The sequence below is a fragment of the Oncorhynchus mykiss genome, chromosome 21 (assembly GCF_013265735.2).
Source record: "Oncorhynchus mykiss isolate Arlee chromosome 21, USDA_OmykA_1.1, whole genome shotgun sequence".
Taxonomy (NCBI): Eukaryota; Metazoa; Chordata; class Actinopteri; order Salmoniformes; family Salmonidae; genus Oncorhynchus; species Oncorhynchus mykiss.
Window position 1 is genome coordinate 46,509,111 of NC_048585.1, and position 20,639 is coordinate 46,529,749.

The following is a 20,639-nucleotide window of genomic DNA, read 5'->3' on the forward strand; positions in this document are numbered from 1 at the left end:
AATTTGTTCGTTTTGAGAGACTCATTACTAAGCACTTCCACACACAAAACAGAGTGTGGGCGCTCCTCGTTATTTCTCAAAGTTTATATGAAAGAGACAAAAAGTCATCACTGTATTTGCGCTTGAGCTCAGTCAGAACACGTAGCTAGCATGAGGCCATTTCTTGACAGCGGTGAGTGACCGGCGAGTGGGAATGACAAGTCAGTGGCTAACAGCGCGTCGCAGCGTGTGTCGCGGAGTGATCTTCAAGAAAACTGCAGAAGAGATCCGGTAAACCGCGAAGAACGCGGACATCTCCCTCTCACACTCGCGCAGCTGCCAAACTGAGCAGACTGCTGATAAGCAGAGAGCGCACTGAACCGAGAGCGCAGTTGCACTTGGCCAAATCAATTCCAGTAATTAATTATATAATTATACATTTACGTTGCGACACACCATTAACAGATCCTTTGGGTCGCGACCCATACTTTAAGAAATGCTTGTATACAGTATAAACAGTAAGTATATTAGTTATGTACACATAGGTGCCTTGAACTGAGAGAGATTAGAGTTTGACTGTAGTGGAGGTGTGGCAAGAGAGACTCCACACTATTGTGCTCTAACTCAACACTCTCAAAACACTAAGAACCCCTATCCTTCCAACTCATCTTTAACTTCCATCTTATATCAATTAAAATGTTCTATCTAGATGGGATAAACAGAACGTTTACTGAGCATTCTCTTTATGTACAGCCTGTTTGAAGTAAAATAATTAGACAACCTCAAAACTATGTTCAAGTAATGTTTCTAAACATAGACCCTTTAATGGGCATCAATTAGTGAAGAGCTGCTGAGGAGTGTGTTGAATGTCAGTCTTAGTTAGTGGCTTAGTAATAAAAATAGCTGTATTAACATGCAACACTTCAGGCAGGTTATCCGTTTCTCATTTAATGAAACAGGTAAAGTTCAGGTATAGAAAGTGCCCACATTATTGATCTAGTTAGGATGGAATACATATTAAAAACATTGTCATTCCTTCTCCTCAGACCTCTCCCAGACCTCACCTTGTCAAGTTTGATGCTTGACTAGACAAGGGTATAGGGTTGAGGAGGATGGGTGACGATGGGCTGGTTTAGAGTTTAGGTGATAGGTGACGTCTGAAGAGGAGTGAAAATGTTCAGAATATGAATTCTGTAAATTAGGGTCCAGCCTTAGCAAGGCAGTACTATGAGCTTCCTTCAGCCTAAGTATACACACCTCAATTTGCTTGTCAATGAACAATATCTTGCTGCTGTTAAAGTGTATGAAAGTCTAAATCCCTCCATTTGATGTAGGCCTACAAGAAAAGCAGGATTTCAGATCTCCGGCACCATGTTGTATGCAGTCACAGCACAGGAGATTTACCTGCATAATCCACTACTTTGATCTATCACTTTGTGTTGTAATGCACCACAACACACCATCAATCAGTATACCTTTGTGGACTGCACACCAAACAAACACATTTATTTTACTCCCAACTTCCATCATGCAGTGTGTTTTTATTATTTCTCCCTGTAAACCAATGCAATCCCTTGAAATCAACAGTGAGCACGAACAGCCATGCAAAATTAGCCACGTCAGTAGTAACGAATCACATGGGACTGCCCACAGGAAAAAAATACTACAGTACTTACTATATAATTCTGTAGTATACTGTAGAATACTATGCTACACACTGTAATATACCTCGATCATATGTAGTACATACTGTACTATAGAATGTTGTAGAATACTGTAGAGTACTATAGAAAAAATGCAGTATTAACTGCAAAAAAACTCTGCAGTAAATACTACAGTAATGTCTGCAAAACACTACTTTTTTTTACTAAATAGTACAGTATTTTATTTGCATATAACCTGCCCATTCCCCTTCCCTATATCCCAATTTGTTCCACCAAGAAGTGAGAAACTAACTGTACATGCCAAGTATAGACCATATATTGTGTGCCCTATAGGTTACAGAAAAGAGCAGAAGCTCTGAACAATCCGTTCTGACTCCAGTGCAACCTACCTACAGGTCAAACGTTTTCTGTAATTCTTCACAAGGTTTTCACACACTGTTGCTGGTATTTTGGCCCATTCCTCCATGCAGATCTCCTCTAGAGCAGTGATGTTTTGGGGCTGTTGTGTTTGGGATCATTGTCATGCTGAAAGACCCAGCCACGTTTCATCTTCAATGCCCTTGCTGATGGTAGGCTTTGTTACTTTGGTCCCAGCTCTCTGCAGGTCATTCACTAGGTCCCCCCATGTGGTTCTGGGATTTTTGCTCACCGTTCTTGTGATCATTTTGACCTCACGGGGTGAGATCTTGCGTGGAGCCCCAGATCGAGGGAGATTATCAGTGGTCTTGTATGTCTTCCATTTCCTAATAATTGCTCGCACAGTTGATTTCTTCAAACCAAGCTGCTTACCTATTGCAGATTCAGTCTTCCCAGCCTGGTGCAGGTCTACAATTTTGTTTCTTGTGTCCTTTGACAGCTCTTTGGTCTTGGCCATAGTGGAGTTTGGAGTGTGACTGTTTGAGGTTGTGGACAGGTGTCTTTTATACTGATAACAAGTTCAAACAGGTGCCATTAATACAGGTAACGAGTGGAGGACGGAGGAGCCTCTTAAAGAAGAAGTTACAGGTCTGTGAGAGCCAGAAATCTTGCTTGTTTTTAGGTGACCAAATACTTATTTTCCACCATAATTTGCAAATAAATTCATAAAAAATCCTGCAATGTGATTTTCTGGATTGTTTCTTAACATTTTGTCTGTTATAGTTGAAGTGTACCTATGATGAAAATTACAGGCCTCTCTCATCTTTTTAAGTGGTAGAACTTGCACAATTGGTGGCTGACTAAATACTTTTTTGCCCCACTGTACCCATGCGAGTCAAGGTTCTTAACTCTGACATACTTAAAGAACAAGTACAGAAACAGTGTCAATGCTGAGCATGACCTCAGTGCTACACTGTAAAAAACAGCCCAGAATAGACCCGCTTGTTGAAAACTTCAACCAGCCACACACCTCTCATTAGGACTGTGTGTATGTGTGTGTTTTCTGGTCTACATCTGTGTGATGTGATCAATCAGTTTATTCCAGTTCAGAATAAAAAATATGTATTTTAAGAGCAACAGTTCCAACCTAGACTTTCTATCAAGAATAATTTATACAGTAAGATGTACAGTAGGCCAGATTTTTTTATCTGTACTGTTACTTAGGGTTGCACGATCAAAAAGCCTGTGTGTGTGTGTGTGTTCTGTTATACATCTGTGTGATGTGATTAATCTGTTTATTCCAGTGCAGAATTAAATTATTTATTGAATTTTAACAGCAACAGTTCCAACCTAGACAGGTATGTAAGAGTGTTTTTAATGGGGAAAAATAAACATGAAAATATATTTCTGGGTATTTCATTGTTATTTGGTTTTGTCTATATTGCATTTTTTGGCATAAGGGCAATGAAATGTACCGATATTTACGTATAGTTGCATATTTTCCTAAGCTTGGATCCCAGGAAAACACAGAATTTCTAATTTGGGTCCCAGGCTGACAGAGTTTAAGAACCCCTGCTGTATGTATACCCATATTTACACTCCCCTCCGTATTTATTTGGAAAGATATTTTTTTTTATTTGGCTCTATACTCCAAAATGTTGGATTTGAGATCAAATGTTTCATATGAGGTGACAGTACACCTTTTATTTTAGGGTATTTTCATACATACAGTATATTATTTACTGTTTAGAAATTAAATCACTTTATGTATCTAGTTTGAAGGCTTCATATGTATTTGGAGAAATTCACTTATAGTTCATTAAAGTAGTCAAAAGTGTATTATTTGTACCCATATTCCTATCACACAATGACTACATCACACTTGTGACTACGTCACACTTGTAACTACATCCCGCTTGTGACTACATCACATAATGACTACATCACTCTTGTGACTACATCCCGCTTGTGCATTTGCAATTTGTTTTGGTTTTGGATTATGTTGTGATCAATAGAATTGAATGGTACATCATGTATTGTGTCATTTTGGAGTCACTTTTACTACTACTACATTAATGTGGATGCTAACATGATTACAGATAATCGTGAATAATGATAATGATGAGCGAGAAAGTTACAGAGGCATAAATATCATACCACCCCCCCCCCCCCCCCCCCCCCCCCCGTTGTGACGGACAGATGTTCCAAACTCTGTTTAAGACAAGACTGACTTTATGACCAACATTATCCTCTTAACACTTTGTAGTCAATTTTGACACTAGAATAACTGTTTCTGACTCATATTGCTGCCACATAAGCCGTTTTCAAAGGGATTTGTTGCTTTTTAAAGGCAGTCACTCTTTAACACATCTACAATTCATATAGGGGAATGTCAAGTGCTCTCAGCACAAGTTTAACTGGAATGTATTAAATCCCCCATATGTTTTTTGAAGAAAACAAAGAAGCTCATAGATCAGCAAAGATCTTCTACAGAGTGTAAGAGATCTTCTGAGGAATAACTAAAAGCGAACATGGTATGTATTCTGAGGACCCAAATGTCTACATGAGAAAGAGGCCCAGGACAACATTAGTGCCTATTGAACATAGAAAATAGAATGTACTTTCTAATTAACTATCTACAGTTACAAGTAAGGCTACTTCAAAAGAACTGTGTGAAAGTCGTCAATTACTCGCTGTCAATATCACTGAGACTGACCAATGGGAACCTTTGAGAATAAGATACAATTTCCTAGTAAAACAATTAGCATAACAATATAATATACATCCTTATCAATGAAATACTTTGAACAATCAAGATTTAAGGGCTGAAACCTGTAACTTAACCAAAAGTCTGAGTTACTCAAGCTTATCTTAAGTTTCAGCCTTAAAGCACTTCCCTTTTTCAGACGATAATGTAAACTGTTTAATGGTTTTATCCTGTCAGAAAGACAAACAACAAAAGTATAACAACAGAACCAATAGCCGTTCAAACAACCCGAAACATGGACATTCTCTGCACACTTAGTCTAGAAACAGCAAAACAATTAGCGAAGGAAATAAAAAATGCAATATATAACCTTGGTTTTGTTTCAAACAAATACACTCTCAATGCAATTTGTTCCAGTGATCAACTTTAGCACCATTATCAACATTGTGGTGCCAATAAGACCTGATACAGTATGACTCACTTAACTATTATGGATGTGAATGTTCTCATTAAACGAGAGTTATCTCAAGCTCTGAATCGGACTTGATTAGAAAGAACACTGCTAATGACATAGCGAGGACGAAATGCCACTCGATGCACATTAAACACTTTGACATCTGTAGGAAATGTGTTATTATAATGTCCATATCTTGCCTTTCAGTCATTGTCTAGCCTTGGCAAACAGCAAAATTGCAGGCTACAATGTGACAAGCAGTTGAATGTCAACAATTAATGAGTGTGTTAACTGTGTTATCGAATTGGATGCGTCTCAGATGCCTTATTGTCGCTGTCATCTAGTCATCACTATTGGTCTACATGACAAAACCGTAGACTGGGAAGACAGTTGCATCATTGCCGCCCAAAGGGTGAAAAACGGGTCTTTAAAACCAAATAAATGAAGTGCTAATTGAACTAGAGTGTTCATTAAAACCATTTGAGACCCAAGTGTTAGATCCAAATGTTTTTTTTTTTTTATTACCCTCAGAAATACTTGTAATATGTCCCTGATCATGAAATTAATCAGTTTGTAGAACAATCTTATGGGCTTCAATGGTATGAACATGTTATGGTAAGAAAGCCACTTCTGTAATTTGAGTTATTTCAGGCACGTCTAGGAGCAACAATGGCTCAGCCATGAAGTGGTAGGCCACACAAGCTTACAGAACAGGACCGCTGAGTGCTGAAGCAGGTAGTGCGAATTTTTTTTATCTGTCCTTGGTTGCAACACCCACTACCAAGTTCCAAACTGCCTCTGGAACCAACGTCGGCACAATAACTGTTCGTTGGGATCTTCATGAAATTGGTTTCCAAGGCCGAACAGCCACACACAAGCCTAAGATCACCATGCGCAATGCCAAGCGTCAGCTGGAGTGGAGTAAAGCTCGCTGCCATTGCACTCTGGAGCAGTGGAAACGCATTCTCAGGAGTGATGAATCATGCTTCACAATTTGGCAGTCCAACTGACAAATCTGGGTTTGGCGGATGCCAGGAGAACACCACCTGCCCGAATGCATAGTGCCAACTATAAAGTTTGGTGGAGGACAAATAATGGTCTGGGGCTGTTTGTCATGGTTCGGGCTAGGCCCCTTAGATCCAGTGAAGGGAAATCTTAACGCTACAGCATACAATGACTTTCTAGACCATTCTGTGCTTCCAACTTTGTGGCAACAGTTTGGAGAAGGCACTTTCCTGTTTCAGAATGACAATGCCCCGCTCACGAAGCGAGGTACATATAGAAATGGTTTGTGGAGATCAATGTGGAAAAACTTGACTGGTCTGCTTAGAGCCCTGACCCTGAGCTCTTGTGGCTGAATGGAAGCAAGTCCCTGCAGCAATGCTTTCTAGTGGAAAGCCTTTCCAGAAGAGTGGAGGCTGTTATAGCACCAGAGGAGGACCAACTCCATATTAATGCCCCTGATTTTGGAAGGAGATGTTTGACAAGCAGGTGTCCACATACTTTTGTACATGCTGTGTATTTAAATCTGAAAGGAAGTAATACTTTGTCTGAAATATCAAAAGTGTATAAACTTGACCAATCGAAAACATAGATTTTTGAAAGCATCAACAATCATTTTTATTATAATATACACAGTGCCTTGCGAAAGTATTCGGCCCCCTTGAACTTTGCGACCTTTTGCCACATTTCAGGCTTCAAACATAAAGATATAAAACTGTATTTTTTTTGTGAAGAATCAACAACAAGTGGGACACAATCATGAAGTGGAACGACATTTATTGGATATTTCAAACTTTTTTAACAAATCAAAAACTGAAAAATTGGGCGTGCAAAATTATTCAGCCCCCTTAAGTTAATACTTTGTAGCGCCACCTTTTGCTGCGATTACAGCTGTAAGTCGCTTGGGGTATGTCTCTATCAGTTTTGCACATCGAGAGACTGACATTTTTTCCCATTCCTCCTTGCAAAACAGCTCGAGCTCAGTGAGGTTGGATGGAGAGCATTTGTGAACAGCAGTTTTCAGTTCTTTCCACAGATTCTTGATTGGATTCAGGTCTGGACTTTGACTTGGCCATTCTAACACCTGGATATGTTTATTTTTGAACCATTCCATTGTAGATTTTGCTTTATGTTTTGGATCATTGTCTTGTTGGAAGACAAATCTCCGTCCCAGTCTCAGGTCTTTTGCAGACTCCATCAGGTTTTCTTCCAGAATGGTCCTGTATTTGGCTCCATCCATCTTCCCATCAATTTTAACCATCTTCCCTGTCCCTGCTGAAGAAAAGCAGGCCCAAACCATGATGCTGCCACCACCATGTTTGACAGTGGGGATGGTGTGTTCAGGGTGATGAGCTGTGTTGTTTTTACGCCAAACATAACGTTTTGCATTGTTGCCAAAAAGTTCAATTTTAGTTTCATCTGACCAGAGCACCTTCTTCCACATGTTTGGTGTGTCTCCCAGGTGGCTTGTGGCACACTTTAAACAACACTTTTTATGGATATCTTTAAGAAATGGCTTTCTTCTTGCCACTCTTCCATAAAGGCCAGATTTGTGCAATATACGACTGATTGTTGTCCTATGGACAGAGTCTCCCACCTCAGCTGTAGATCTCTGCAGTTCATCCAGAGTGATCACGGGCCTCTTTTCTGCATCTCTGATCAGTCTTCTCCTTGTATGAGCTGAACGTTTAGAGAGACGGCCAGGTCTTGGTAGATTTGCAGTGGTCTGATACTCCTTCCATTTCAATATTATCGCTTGCACAGTGCTCCTTGGGATGTTTAAAGCTTGGGAAATCTTTTTGTATCCAAATCCGGCTTTAAACTTCTTCACAACAGTATCTCGGACCTGCCTGGTGTGTTCCTTGTTCTTCATGATGCTCTCTGCGCTTTTAACGGACCTCTGAGACTATCACAGTGCAGGTGCATTTATACGGAGACTTGATTACACACAGGTGGATTGTATTTATCATCATTAGTCATTTAGGTCAACATTGGATCATTCAGAGATCCTCACTGAACTTCTGGAGAGAGTTTGCTGCACTGAAAGTAAAGGGGCTGAATAATTTTGCACGCCCAATTTTTCAGTTTTTGATTTGTTAAAAAAGTTTGAAATATCCAATAAATGTCGTTCCACTTCATGATTGTGTCCCACTTGTTGTTGATTCTTCACAAAAAAATACAGTTTTATATCTTTATGTTTGAAGCCTGAAATGTGGCAAAAGGTCGCAAAGTTCAAGGGGGCCGAATACTTTCGCAAGGCACTGTATATATTTTTATGTATGGAGAACCTCTAACTTACTATTAGTAATATTTGTTTGTTCTTTCTGGCTAAACCTGGAGAGATAACTTCTTATCTTACTTTACCATAAAATGAATGGTCGTCAATGGCAATATTCTGAACTCGTAAACCACTTCTTTTTTTTGTACTATATTTAATGTAGTTATTTTGATGGGTAGAGGGAACATCAAAGTTAGTCTAAGTATTTGATGGCCATATTTGCAGAATTTGGAAGGGAAACAATCTAACTTGTCTATCAATAGATGAATGTGGTGCTATGTCTCAGTTTAGCAACCCTTTAATCCCATCACTGCCTTTTTTGCAACACTTACAAAACTACCTCTATGTCAGGCTAGATGTTGTTTCTCAGTTCCTTATTGTCTACAAAATCACTACATCTTACAGAATATGCCCCAAAAATATTTCAAGTTATGTACTTGCATGGATGGCTTACAGCATGCTTGTGTAGGGGACCAGTGTGGTCTCAGATGACTGGACATGTTTCTAGTGTTTCAGAGGCTACTGATGCCACAATAATCATACTAAAACACAACAATACTACTAAGATATACATCTGGGTCTAAGGAGATGCACCATGTAAGATCATTATTTTACTTTTGTTTAGGATCTGTACAGGATGCAATTTAGTAAATGTTACATTTTTTCAACTGTAAGCATCATAGGGCCCTCCTACAGCCAAATTATCAACCTTGATTTGTTTTTTGTCACTCGGGATGTTTTAGTTGTATTTAACTCTGGGTATTCCTGTAACCTTAGAAATGTGTTCAGAGATAAGACCCATAATAAATATACTTCAAGTCAACATCATACATAGTCTATAGTCAGGAGCTCAACAGTGGTTTGGTATTGGATTTGTAATTCGACCGACAGATCCCATACCTTTTTTGTACTTCAACAGAAGTTCCCATATCCCTCTCCGGGCATACGGATCCACCCCTGCTGTGGGTTCATCCAGGATGACGATGTTGGATCCTCCCACGAATGCGATGGCCACCGACAGTTTCCTTTGCATTCCCCCTGAGGATACAGTTTACGTTTGGTCACTTTCTACCCCTTTCAAAGGACACACTTCCTGCTCCCTTCAAAGGACACACTTCCTGCTCCCTTCAAAGGACACACTTCCTGCCCCCTTCAAAGGACACACTTCCTGCCCCCTTCAAAGGAAACACATCCCAATTCCAAAACGACCTCTGACCCATACACCCTAGCACTTGTGTGGACCGTAAAAAAATGGATAGGTATAGGGAAATAAGTACCAATAGGATAGGACTTCATGTGCCCTTCAGAGAACATACAGGCCCAATTCCAAATCAACCTCTGCAGGTTTTCTTTTCTTTCCTTTAAATGAGAGTCTGAAAACCAGGTGTGTCGACTTCCTAGCTAATCAATGACCTTATTGATCAATACAGGGAAGGAATGAGAACCCACAGAATGAAATTAAAACTAGAATTTACCAAAGAATAGGGCTGATCGATTTTGACATTTCAAAAGCGTATATCGCTGTTCATTCTGATCAATTTCTTCCTTTACTGTGTTTGAGTGTTCAGGATAACACTTACAGTTTATCAGCTTTTTCTTTTCATAAAGGTTAAGTTTTTGGTTGAAATCAAAACCACCAGGGCTCTTTCTCAATAAGGATGGGAAAATACTGTGTCATAGAATTGGCAAGGTATGTAGCTAATGGTCCGTTTGACATTTTGTCGCAGATAGAACAACAAGTACATGAAACAGATACGTGTAACATTTCTACTTTTGATGGCTACAGTGTTATTGCCAGTGTGAATATCACACCTTCCATGTATTGCTCATACCATTATTGAGCCTTTATAACAAGCAGGTACACAAATGGTGAAGAAACCTGATTGTGCATCAGTGTAAAAACTTTACCGTAGACATCATAGACATCTCAGCAGTAGATATGAGACATTGTGCAATGCAACAGGTCTGTACATGGTTATGAGGAATCCATATGTTTTGATGTAAGACTGGTCATGTATGTGTGCATGTGTCAGACAGAGTGTGTGAACATGTTTTATTGTCTTTTGTCCAGCGTGAAATTGATATATGACAGACAGCTACATAAGAGGATGACACTGGGAGCTGTTGTGAATGTGTCATGTGTTGTGGAAGTATCAGACTAGACGTACCTTGAAAGTTCTATTTCAGGGATTTTGTTCACATGCAACCCATGACTGTTGCCAATTTATCAAGGATATTTATTGCTCCCCAGACAATGGATTATACACCTAACACACATTCATAGGTGCATTTCCACAGGCACACACAGGCACGTATGTGCATACACTCGGTTTGACAAGTGGTGGCTGGGGTAGAGAGCTACTACAACATTTGTGCATGATTGTAATCCCTCGATACATATAGATCCCAAGGACACAAATATTTGCACGGGCACACACACACACCTGACAGGTTCTTGGCAAGTTCCTTGCGTTTGTGCGGCAGCCCTACATCCTTGATCATTTGGTCCATCTCGGTTTTCACTTCATCACGGCTTCGACCCTTTAATCTGGCATAGAAGTAGATGTGCTCCTCTACTGTAAGGCTAAGAAATACAATTAAGAAACAATTATTTGACTTATCAACAACAGAATGAATACCAAAATGCAAGTGTGTGAAATTAGGCCAAAATCAACACTAAGTACACATTTTTTGTCCAATATTTTCTGCATTTCCAGAGACAATAATAATTGAAAAAAGTTTGATTCTATATGTTGTTTCAGTGTACTTCAAGTTACATGGGATAGTCCCTCCTGAACTAGGCTTCAAATTAACTTGACTCCTCTAACAAGATATGAATTACCCAATTGTATATGGTCCTTCATGATTCAAAGATGACTTATTAGTTCCTACTAAGCACCTTCATCATCAACTCTCAATCTGTCACGTTAATACAATCCACACAACTCTGACACCACAGTTTCCACTCCAGCGAGCCGACTCCATTCGTAGCATGATGTCACAAACTCCTGTGGAATCATCTTGACTGCAACGCCGGCGGGCATATTTGTGCGTACGTTTTAGCGTCTACCTCCCGTGCGCATTAATATTGAGAGCCCCAGTTTAAATATAGACACTTCAGTTCTGTTGGGATAAATATTAATGGCCATAATTCGCTAGTACTCAGTCATAATCATGATGTAAGAGACGTGAGGCATCGGAGGTCACAGGTGATCACTCAGCAGAGGGGAAAATGGAAGAGAACCCGGTTATGAGAGGGCATATCTAACAATGGCAGCCAGTGAGTCTGGATCATGGTTAATAATGACACTATTAGAGGGAAGAAAGTGGATGGAAAGAATGAAGCTTAGTTTAATTTTTGAAAATGGAGACGATGGAGGAAGAGAATATTGCAAGGATTTGAGATGCAAGTTACTGTAGATATTGAATTTGGAATATGTCCAACATTAACTGTGGGCTCTCCCACAGGGCAAAATTTGACACATTTAATGAAAATGTTAACATGTTTATCCTGTTGAGAAGAGGTCATGTAAGCAGATTACATCCAGATGGTCTCTAAAGCCTTGTTCACACTGCAGGCCTTAATGCTCAAATCAGTTTTGCTTTTCAAATGCATTTTGGACTACTGTCTGTCCAAACAGCAAGTTACAAGTGACCAAATCAGATATGTACTGTATATTCAGACAGCAGTCATTTGCTGACATGGCTAAGCTAGTTGTCGTAGTAATGATGGGTGTGTGTGCAGTGATGTAGACTGATTGGTGATGGGAATCTTGCTTCCTATCACTCAGAAGTTATGTAGCAGTTAAGGTGACAACAATGCCGGCCATGGATGTTTACCAGTTTCATTGAATGTTCAAAATTAACTTTCAAAACAAGTCATTTTTGTCTAGCCACAGCAGTCAACTAGCTAGATAGGTGGCTGTTGATCTTTCTAGTACATTCACTAGTTTATTAGTAAACAATTAACAAACTAGGGGGGGGGGGTTGTCTAACCTTTTTTGTTGCTATGGGGAGGGTTGTGTTTTTGATTGGGAACAATTTTTTCCATGTTTACATTCACCTTTTTGAAGGTTTTACTACATCGTTTCAAAATTTCCTCACCTGCTTGCATGGGTCTCCCCTATGTCAAGGTCTGCTGGTACTTCCCTTATGCACTGTGCTTTTCCACACGATAACTATACCACAGGTCAATATAGTCTACCAGTCTAACGGTCTATCCATCATTCATAGTGACAAAGGTGGTAGGTGGGTCTTTTGTCCAGATCTGCAATATCTAACTAGCATCATACCACACATAAAATCATTCAAAGTTACACCAATTTTCTATATAATCATGGAGGCCATTGCACAAGAAAGAACGGTGAAGATATGCAGCTCCAATATTGTTCTTGTTTTAGGGACAATACAATTATCCTACATAGACTAGCCTACAACACCACAATGCAATGAATAATTGCATTATTGTTTTCAAGCGAGTACAACATTCTACTCTAGGCTGTAAACTGCAGTGAACATTTCATTTGAATAATGCCGCAAAAGCCCTGTGAATAGAATATTTAATTCCATTTGGATCTGTTGTGGGTCTACTCTCGACAGTTTATATAACCCACTGCACTGAGGCTAGGTAACACTGTCAACACCGATAAATCCACGATAATTGAGAATTTCAAAAAGCATTTCTCTACGACTGGCCATGCTTTCCTCCTGGCTACCCCAACCCCAGCCAACAGCTCCGCACCCCCTGCAGCTACTTGCCCAAGCCTCCCCAGCTTCTCCTTCAGCCAAATCCAGATAGCAGATGTTCTGAAAGAGCTGCAAAACCTGGACCCGTACAAATCAGCTGGGCTAGGCAATCTGGACCCTCTCTTTCTAAGATTATCCGCTGCCATTGTTGCAACCCCTATTATCAGTCTGTTCAACCTCTCTTTCTTATCGTCCGAGATCCCTAAAGATTGGAAAGCTGCCGTGGTCATCCCTCTCTTCAAAGGGGGTGACACTCTAGACCCAAACTGTTATAGACCTATATCCATCCTGCCCTGCCTTTCTAAAGTCTTTGAAAGCCAAGTTAATAAACAGATCACTGACCATTTTAAATCCCACCGTGCCTTCTCCACTGTGCAATCCGGTTTTCGAGCTGCTCACAGGTGCACCTCAGCCACGCTCAAGGTACTAAACGATATCATAACCGCCATCGATAAAAGACAGTACTGTGCAGCCGTCTTCATCGACCTGGCCAAGGCTTTCGACTCTGTCAATCACCGTATTCTTATCAGCAGACTCAACAGCCTTGGTTTCTCAAATGATTCCCTGATCCACCTCTACGCAGACAACACCATTCTGTATACATCTGGCCCTTCTTTGGACACTGTGTTAACTAACCTCTAAACGAGCTTCAATGCCATACAACACTCCTTCCGTGGCCTCCAACTGCTCTTAAATGCTAGTAAAACCACGTAAATCTTTTTCAACCGTTCGCTGCCCGCATTCGCCCGCACCCGCCCGACCGACTAGCATCACTACTCTGGATGGTTCTGACTTAGAATATGTGGACAACTACAAATACCTAGGTGTCTGGCTAGACTGTAAACTCTCCTTCCAGACTCATATTAAACATCTCCAATCCAAAATTAAATCTAGAATCGGCTTCCTATTTCGCAACAAAGCCTCGTTCACTCACGCCGCCAAACATACCCTCGTAAAACTGACTATCCTACCGATCCTCGACTTCAGCGATGTCATTTACCAAATAGCTTCCAACACTCTACTCAGCAAACTGGATGCAGTCTATCACAGTGCAATCCGTTTTGTCACCAAAGCCCCTTATACCACCCACCACTGCGACCTGTATGCTCTTGTCGGCTGACCCTCGCTACATATTCGTCGCCAGACCCACTGGCTCCAGGTCATCAAAAAGTATATGCTAGGTAAAGCTCCGCCTTATCTCAGCTCGCTGGTCATGATAACAACACGCGCTCCAGCAGGTATATCTCACAGGTCATCCCCAAAGCCAACACCTGCTTTGGCCGCCTTTCCTTCCAGTTCTCTGCTGCCAATGACTGGAACGAATTGCAAAAATCGCTGAAGATGGAGACTTCCCTCACTAACTTTAAACATCAGCTATCTTAGAAACTAAATGATCGCTGCAGCTGTACATAGCCCATCTGTAAATAACACACCCAATCTACCTACCTCATCCAGATATTGTTTTTATTTACTTTTCTGCTCTTTTGCACACCAGTATTTCTACTTGCACATCACCATCTGCTCATCTATCACTCCAGTGTTAATTTGCTTGTAATTTGCTTGTAATTACTTCGCTACTATGGCCTATTTATTGCCTTACCTCCTCATGCCATTTGCACACAATGTATATAGACTTTTTTTCTATTGTGTTATTGACTGTACGCTTGTTTATTCCATGTGTAACTCTGTGTTGTTGTTTGTCGCAATGCTTTGCTTTTTCTTGGCCAGGTCGCAGTTGTAAATGAGAACTTGTTCTCAACTAGCCTACCTGGTTAAATAAAGGTTAAATAAAAAATAAAAATGTTCTAGAAAGGCACAGTAGCAGGACAGCAAACCCTCAACCTTCTGGTCAGTAGCCCTGCATGGCATCGACTGTGCCAAAGACAATATCCACGTTTATAAACAGAGGATGGCTGCAGTTATTGTTATTTGTGGTTGTAAACATTATTTTGAGTTAAGTATATGAGTATGAGGGGGGTGGTGTGATTCTTTTTTTACAGTAGGGGAGGGTCATGTGAAAATACTTTTTACATTGGGGAGGGGGATGCATTTTCTTTCATGACACCTTGAGTTGGACCTGACCCCACCCCCAGTACATTTAGAACTATCCCTTATATGACCAGTATACAACCTGACCGTGACATAGTGACGTCATTGCAACCAGTTTTGCCCACTGCGATATTGAGAGGTGATGGAAGAGGCGATTGAACAACATTGATTTACCTGTTGAATGCAACTTACTCATTGAACAAGACATTGTGCTGAGGGCACATTCCCAGATGCTTCCTAATGGTGTCCATGTCCGTGCGGATATCGTAACCATTTATGAGAGCGGTCCCCGAAGTTGGAGCGAACAGTCCCGTCAAGATCGACCTATAGGATAAGCGGAGAACAAGAAAATGTGCTGGGAAAGTCATTTTTACTTCCGTATCCCTGGATACCAAATTGAAACCCTTCATAAAACACATTGGGTGGAAGTAAATTAATCTACAAACAAGAATATAATTTTATGTATCTTACATAACCATATTTTCATCATTTGGATTATAAAATTCTGTAACAAGTGGTGGCAGGAACAGACGTCAATTTCCCAGTAGAAAACAACCAATCAACAACCTGTATCATGGTTGGTTAATCAATCAATAACATTCACACTGACTATACAATTGTGAAGCTAGACATGCTACATCATTGCAGCGGTAATGAAGTAGCATCTTTAAAAAGTGAATGAAATCTAAATCAGCTTGTGAAAACATTATAACCCGTCAATTCCCACTCACTTTCCACTAGCAGTTAGTCTTCTTTCAAACTCATCATGAAGTAATAGCAAGATGTGTAAACTTTCTACATCATTATTTATAGAAGAAATTGGAGTGCAATTAACTATACTGAACAAAAATAAACACAATAGGCAACAATTTCAAAGATTTTACTGAGTTATAGTTCATATAAGGAAATCAGTCAATTGAAATAAATTAGGCCATAATCTATGGATTTCACATGCCTGGTCAGGGGTGCAGCCATGGGTGGGCCTGGGAGGGCATAGCCCCACCCACTTGGCAGCCAGGTCTAGCCAATCAGAAATGTTTTCACCCACAAAGGGGCTATATTACAGACATGAATACTCCTCAGCAACCCCCCTCCTCCTCCTCAAAAGATTCCGCAGGTGAAGAAGTAGGAAGTGGAGGTCCTGGGCTGGCGTGGTTACATTTGATCTGCGGTTGTGAGGCCAGTTGGGCATACTGCCAAATTCTCTAAAATGATGTTGGAGGCAGCTTATGGTAGAGACATTTACATGAAATGATCTGGCAAAAGCTCTGGTGGACCTTCCTGCAGTCAGCATGCCAATTGCACACTCCCTCAAAACTTGAGACATCTCTGGTATTGTGTTGTGTGACAAAACTGCACATTTTAAGGTCTACTTTTATTGTCCTCAGCACAAGGTGCACTTGTGTAATGATCATGCTGTTTTATTCCGCTTCTTGATATGTCAAATCTGTCAGGTGGATGGATTATATTGGAAAATGAGAAATGCTCATTAATAGGGGTGTAATCAAATTTGTGCACAAAGTTTGAGAGAAATAAAAACATGGGACCAAACTTGGGACCAAAATTGACATGTTGCGTGCAATTATTTGTTTAGTATAGAGTGCAAATGTGCAAATCAAAGTTTATTTGTCACGTGCGCCGAATACAACAGTGAAATGCTTACTTACAGGCTCTAACCAATAGTGTGAAAGAAAAATGTGTGTGTGTATGTGTGTGTAGGTAAGTAAAGAAATAAAACAACAGTAAAAAGACATTTGAAAATAACAGTAGCAAAGCTATATACAGACACCGGTTAGTCAGGCTTATTGAGGTAGTATGTACATGTGGGTATGGTTAAAGTGACTATGCATATATGATGAACAGAGAGTAGCAGTAGCGTAAAAGAGGGGTTGGCGGCTGGTGGGACACAATGCAGATAGCCCGGTTAGCCAATGTGCGGGAGCACTGGTTGGTCGGGCCAATTGAGGTAGTATGTACATGAATGTATAGTTAAAGTGACTATGCATATAAGATAAAGAGAGAGAAGCAGCAGCGCAAAAGAGGGGTTGGGGGGTGGCACACAATGCAAATAGTCCGGGTAACCATTTGGTTACGTGTTCAGGAGCCTTTTTGTCCTAGACTTGGCACTCCGGTACCGCCTGCCATGCGGTAGTAGAGAGAATAGTCTATGACTGGAGTGGCTGGGGTCTTTGACAATTTTCAGGGCCTTCCTCTGACACCGCCTGGTGTAGAGGTCCTGGATGGCAGGCAGCTTTGCCCCAGTGATGTACTGGGCCGTACGCACTACCCTCTGAAGTGCCTTGCGGTCGGAGGCCGAGCAATTGCCGTACCAGGCAGTGATGCAACCGGTCAGGATGCTCTCGATGTTGCAGCTGTAAAACCTTTTGATAATCTCAGGACCCATGCCAAATCTTTTTAGTTTCCTGAGGGGGAAGAGGCTTTGTCGTGCCCTCTTTGTCTTGGTGTGTTTTGACCATTCTAGTTTGTTGGTGATGTGGACACCGCTCCTTTTCCTGTAGTCCACAATCATCCCCTTAGTCTTGGTTACGTTGAGGGATAGGTTGTTATTCTGGCACCACCTGGCCAGGTCTCTGACCTCCTCCCTATAGGCTGTCTCGTCGTTGTCGGTGATCAGGCCTACCACTGTTGTGTCGTCTGCAAACTTAATGATGGTGTTGGAGTCGTGCCTGGCCATGCAGTCGTGGGTGAACAGGGAGTACAGGAGGGGACAGAGCACGCACCCCTGGGGAGCTCCAGTGTTGAGGATCAGCATGGCAGATGTGTTGCTACCTACTATCACCACCTGGGGGCGGCCCATCAGGAAGTCCATGATCCAGTTGCAGAGGGAGGTGTTAAGTCCCAGGTTCCTTAGCTTAGTGATGAGCTTTGAGGGTACTATGGTGTTGAAAACTGAGCTGTAGTCAATGAACAGCATTCTCACATAGGTGTCCAGGTAGGAAAGGGCCATGTGGAGTGCAAACGAGATGCATCATCTGTGGATCTGTCTGGGCAGTATGCAAATTGGAGTGGGTTTCTGGGATAATGGTGTTGATGTGAGCCATGAACAACCTTTCAAAGCACTTCATGGCTACGGACATGAGGTCTGTAGTCATTACTCAGGTTGCCTTTGTGTTCTTCTGCACAGGGACTATGGTGTTCTGCTTTAAGCATGTTGGTATTACAGACTCAATCAGGGACATGTTGAAAATGTCAGTGAAGACACCTGCAAGTTGGTCAGCACATGCCCGGAACACACGTCCTGGTAATCCATCTGGCCCCGCAGCCTTGTGAATGTTGACCTGTTTAAAGGTCTTACTCGCGTCGTCTACGGAGAGCGTGATCACACTGTTGTCCGGAACAGCTGATGCTCTCATGCATGCCTCAGTGTTGCTTGCCTCGAAGCGAGCATAGAAGTGATTTAGCTCGTCTGGTAGACTCGTGTCACTGGGCAGCTCGCGGATGTGCTTCCCTTTGTAGTCTGTAATAGTTTGCAAGCCCTGCCATATCCGACGAGCGTCGGAGCCGGTGAAGTATGATTCAATCTTAGCCCTGTATTGACACTTTGCCTGTTTGATGGTTTGTCGCAGGGCATAGCTGAATTTCTTGTAAGCATCCGGGTTAGAGTCCCGCACCTTGAAAGCGTCAGCTCTACCCTGTAGCACAGTGCGAATGTTGCCTGTAATCCATGGCTTCTGGTTGGGGTATGTATGTACAGTCACTGTGGGAACAACGTCCTCAATGCACTTATTGATAAAGCCAGTGACTGATGTGGTGTATTCCTCAATGTCATCGGAAGAATCCCAGAACATGTTCCAGTCTGTGATAGCAACAGTCCTGTAGTTTAGCATCTGCCTCACCTGACCATTTTTTTATAGACCGAGTCACTGGTGCTTCCTGCTTTAATTTTAGCTTGTAAGCCGGAATCAGGAGGATAGAGTTGTGGTTGGATTTACCAAATGGAGGGCGAGGGAGAGCTTTGTACGCGTCTCCGTGTGTGGAGTACAGGTGATCTATAATTTTTTTCCCTCTGGTTGCACATTTAACATGTTGATAGAGATTTGGTGGAACTGATTTAAGTTTCCCTGCATTAAAGTCTCCGGCCACTAGGAGCGCCGCCTCTGGGCGAGTGGTTTCCTGTTTGCTTATTTCCTTATACAGCTGACTGAGTACAATCTTAGTGCCAGCATCTGTTTGTGGTGGTAAATTAACAGCCATGAAAAGTATAGCTGAGAACTCTAGGCAAGGAGTGTGGCCTGCAATTTATCACAATATACTCTACTTCAGGCGAGCAAAATCTAGAGACTTTCTTAGATTTCGTGCACCAGCTGTTGTTTACAAATATGCACATACCCCCCTCGTCTTACCGGAGGGCGCTGTTCTATCCTGCCGGTGCAGAGTGTATCCCGTAAGCTGAATATCCATGTTGTCTTTCAGCCACAATTCCATGAAGCATAGGATATTACAGTTTTTGATGTCCCGTTGGTAGGATATTCGTGATCATACCTCGTCTAGTTTATTGTCCAATGATTGCACGTTGGCGAGTAATATTGATGGTAACGGCAGCTTTCCTAGTTGCCTTCTGCGGGTCCGGACGAAGTATCCGGCTCTTCTTCCTCTGCATCTCTTCCTTTTGCGAATAATTGGGATGTCTGCCCCGTGGGGTGTTTGGAGAATATTTTGTGAGTTCTGCTTGCTGTTGTTGTTGTTGTTGAAAAAATATTTGTCTAATCCGAGGTGAGTGATTGCTGTCCTGATATTCAGAAGCTCTTTTCTGCCGTAAGATACGGTTGCAGAAAAATTATGTACAAAATAATTTACAAATATCGCAAAAAAAAAACACATAATAGCACAATTGGTTAGGAGACCGTAAAACGGCGGCCATCTCCTCCGGCGCCATTTGGATGAAAAGTTGGTCAAATCTTTCATTTAATTTATGTGCAATAAAGTTTTATGTGGACTTTGATATCGTATTGCCACACTTAAAGTCACAAAGAGCTTTGTGGACACAACATTCAACTGGTATTTGATGGTGACTAAGCACTTGCTCGTCCTTCCCTTTACTTGTCATGCTTTGCTCCCTCGCTTCAGTTCTGGCTTTCATTCCGCTTGCTCAGCTGAGACCTGTTGTCTTCTTCAGTTCTCTCTCTCTCTCTCTCTCTCTCTCTCTCTCTCTCTCTCTCTCTCTCCCTCTACCCACACATTGTCTATCTATATCTTTCTCTCTCTTTTTCTCTCCCTCGTTCTCACTGTCCCCACCCACTCTCTCTTCATCCTCTTCATCTCCCCACCTGTTTTCTCTCTTTCCCTCTCCCTCACTCACTCTCTGGCCTTGTTGACTGTCTTCATTTTGTGCCATCTTAACCTTACCTAACCTCTTGCACTCGTTTTTCGACCAGCAATTAA

At 41.6% G+C, this 20,639-nt stretch overlaps 1 protein-coding gene across 1 annotated transcript in view; it reads right to left on the bottom strand.

The window, feature by feature from the left end:
* Nucleotides 1-20,639, bottom strand: part of LOC110500599 (phospholipid-transporting ATPase ABCA1) — a 223,800-nt gene that overhangs the window by 151,402 nt on the left and 51,759 nt on the right. The window contains exons 12-14 of the mRNA XM_036956518.1: nt 15,429-15,560; nt 10,886-11,025; nt 9,342-9,479 (exon numbers count right to left, since the gene is read on the bottom strand). Coding sequence (XP_036812413.1) covers nt 9,342-9,479; nt 10,886-11,025; nt 15,429-15,560 — 410 coding nt within the window. The remainder of the gene's footprint in view (nt 1-9,341; nt 9,480-10,885; nt 11,026-15,428; nt 15,561-20,639) is intronic.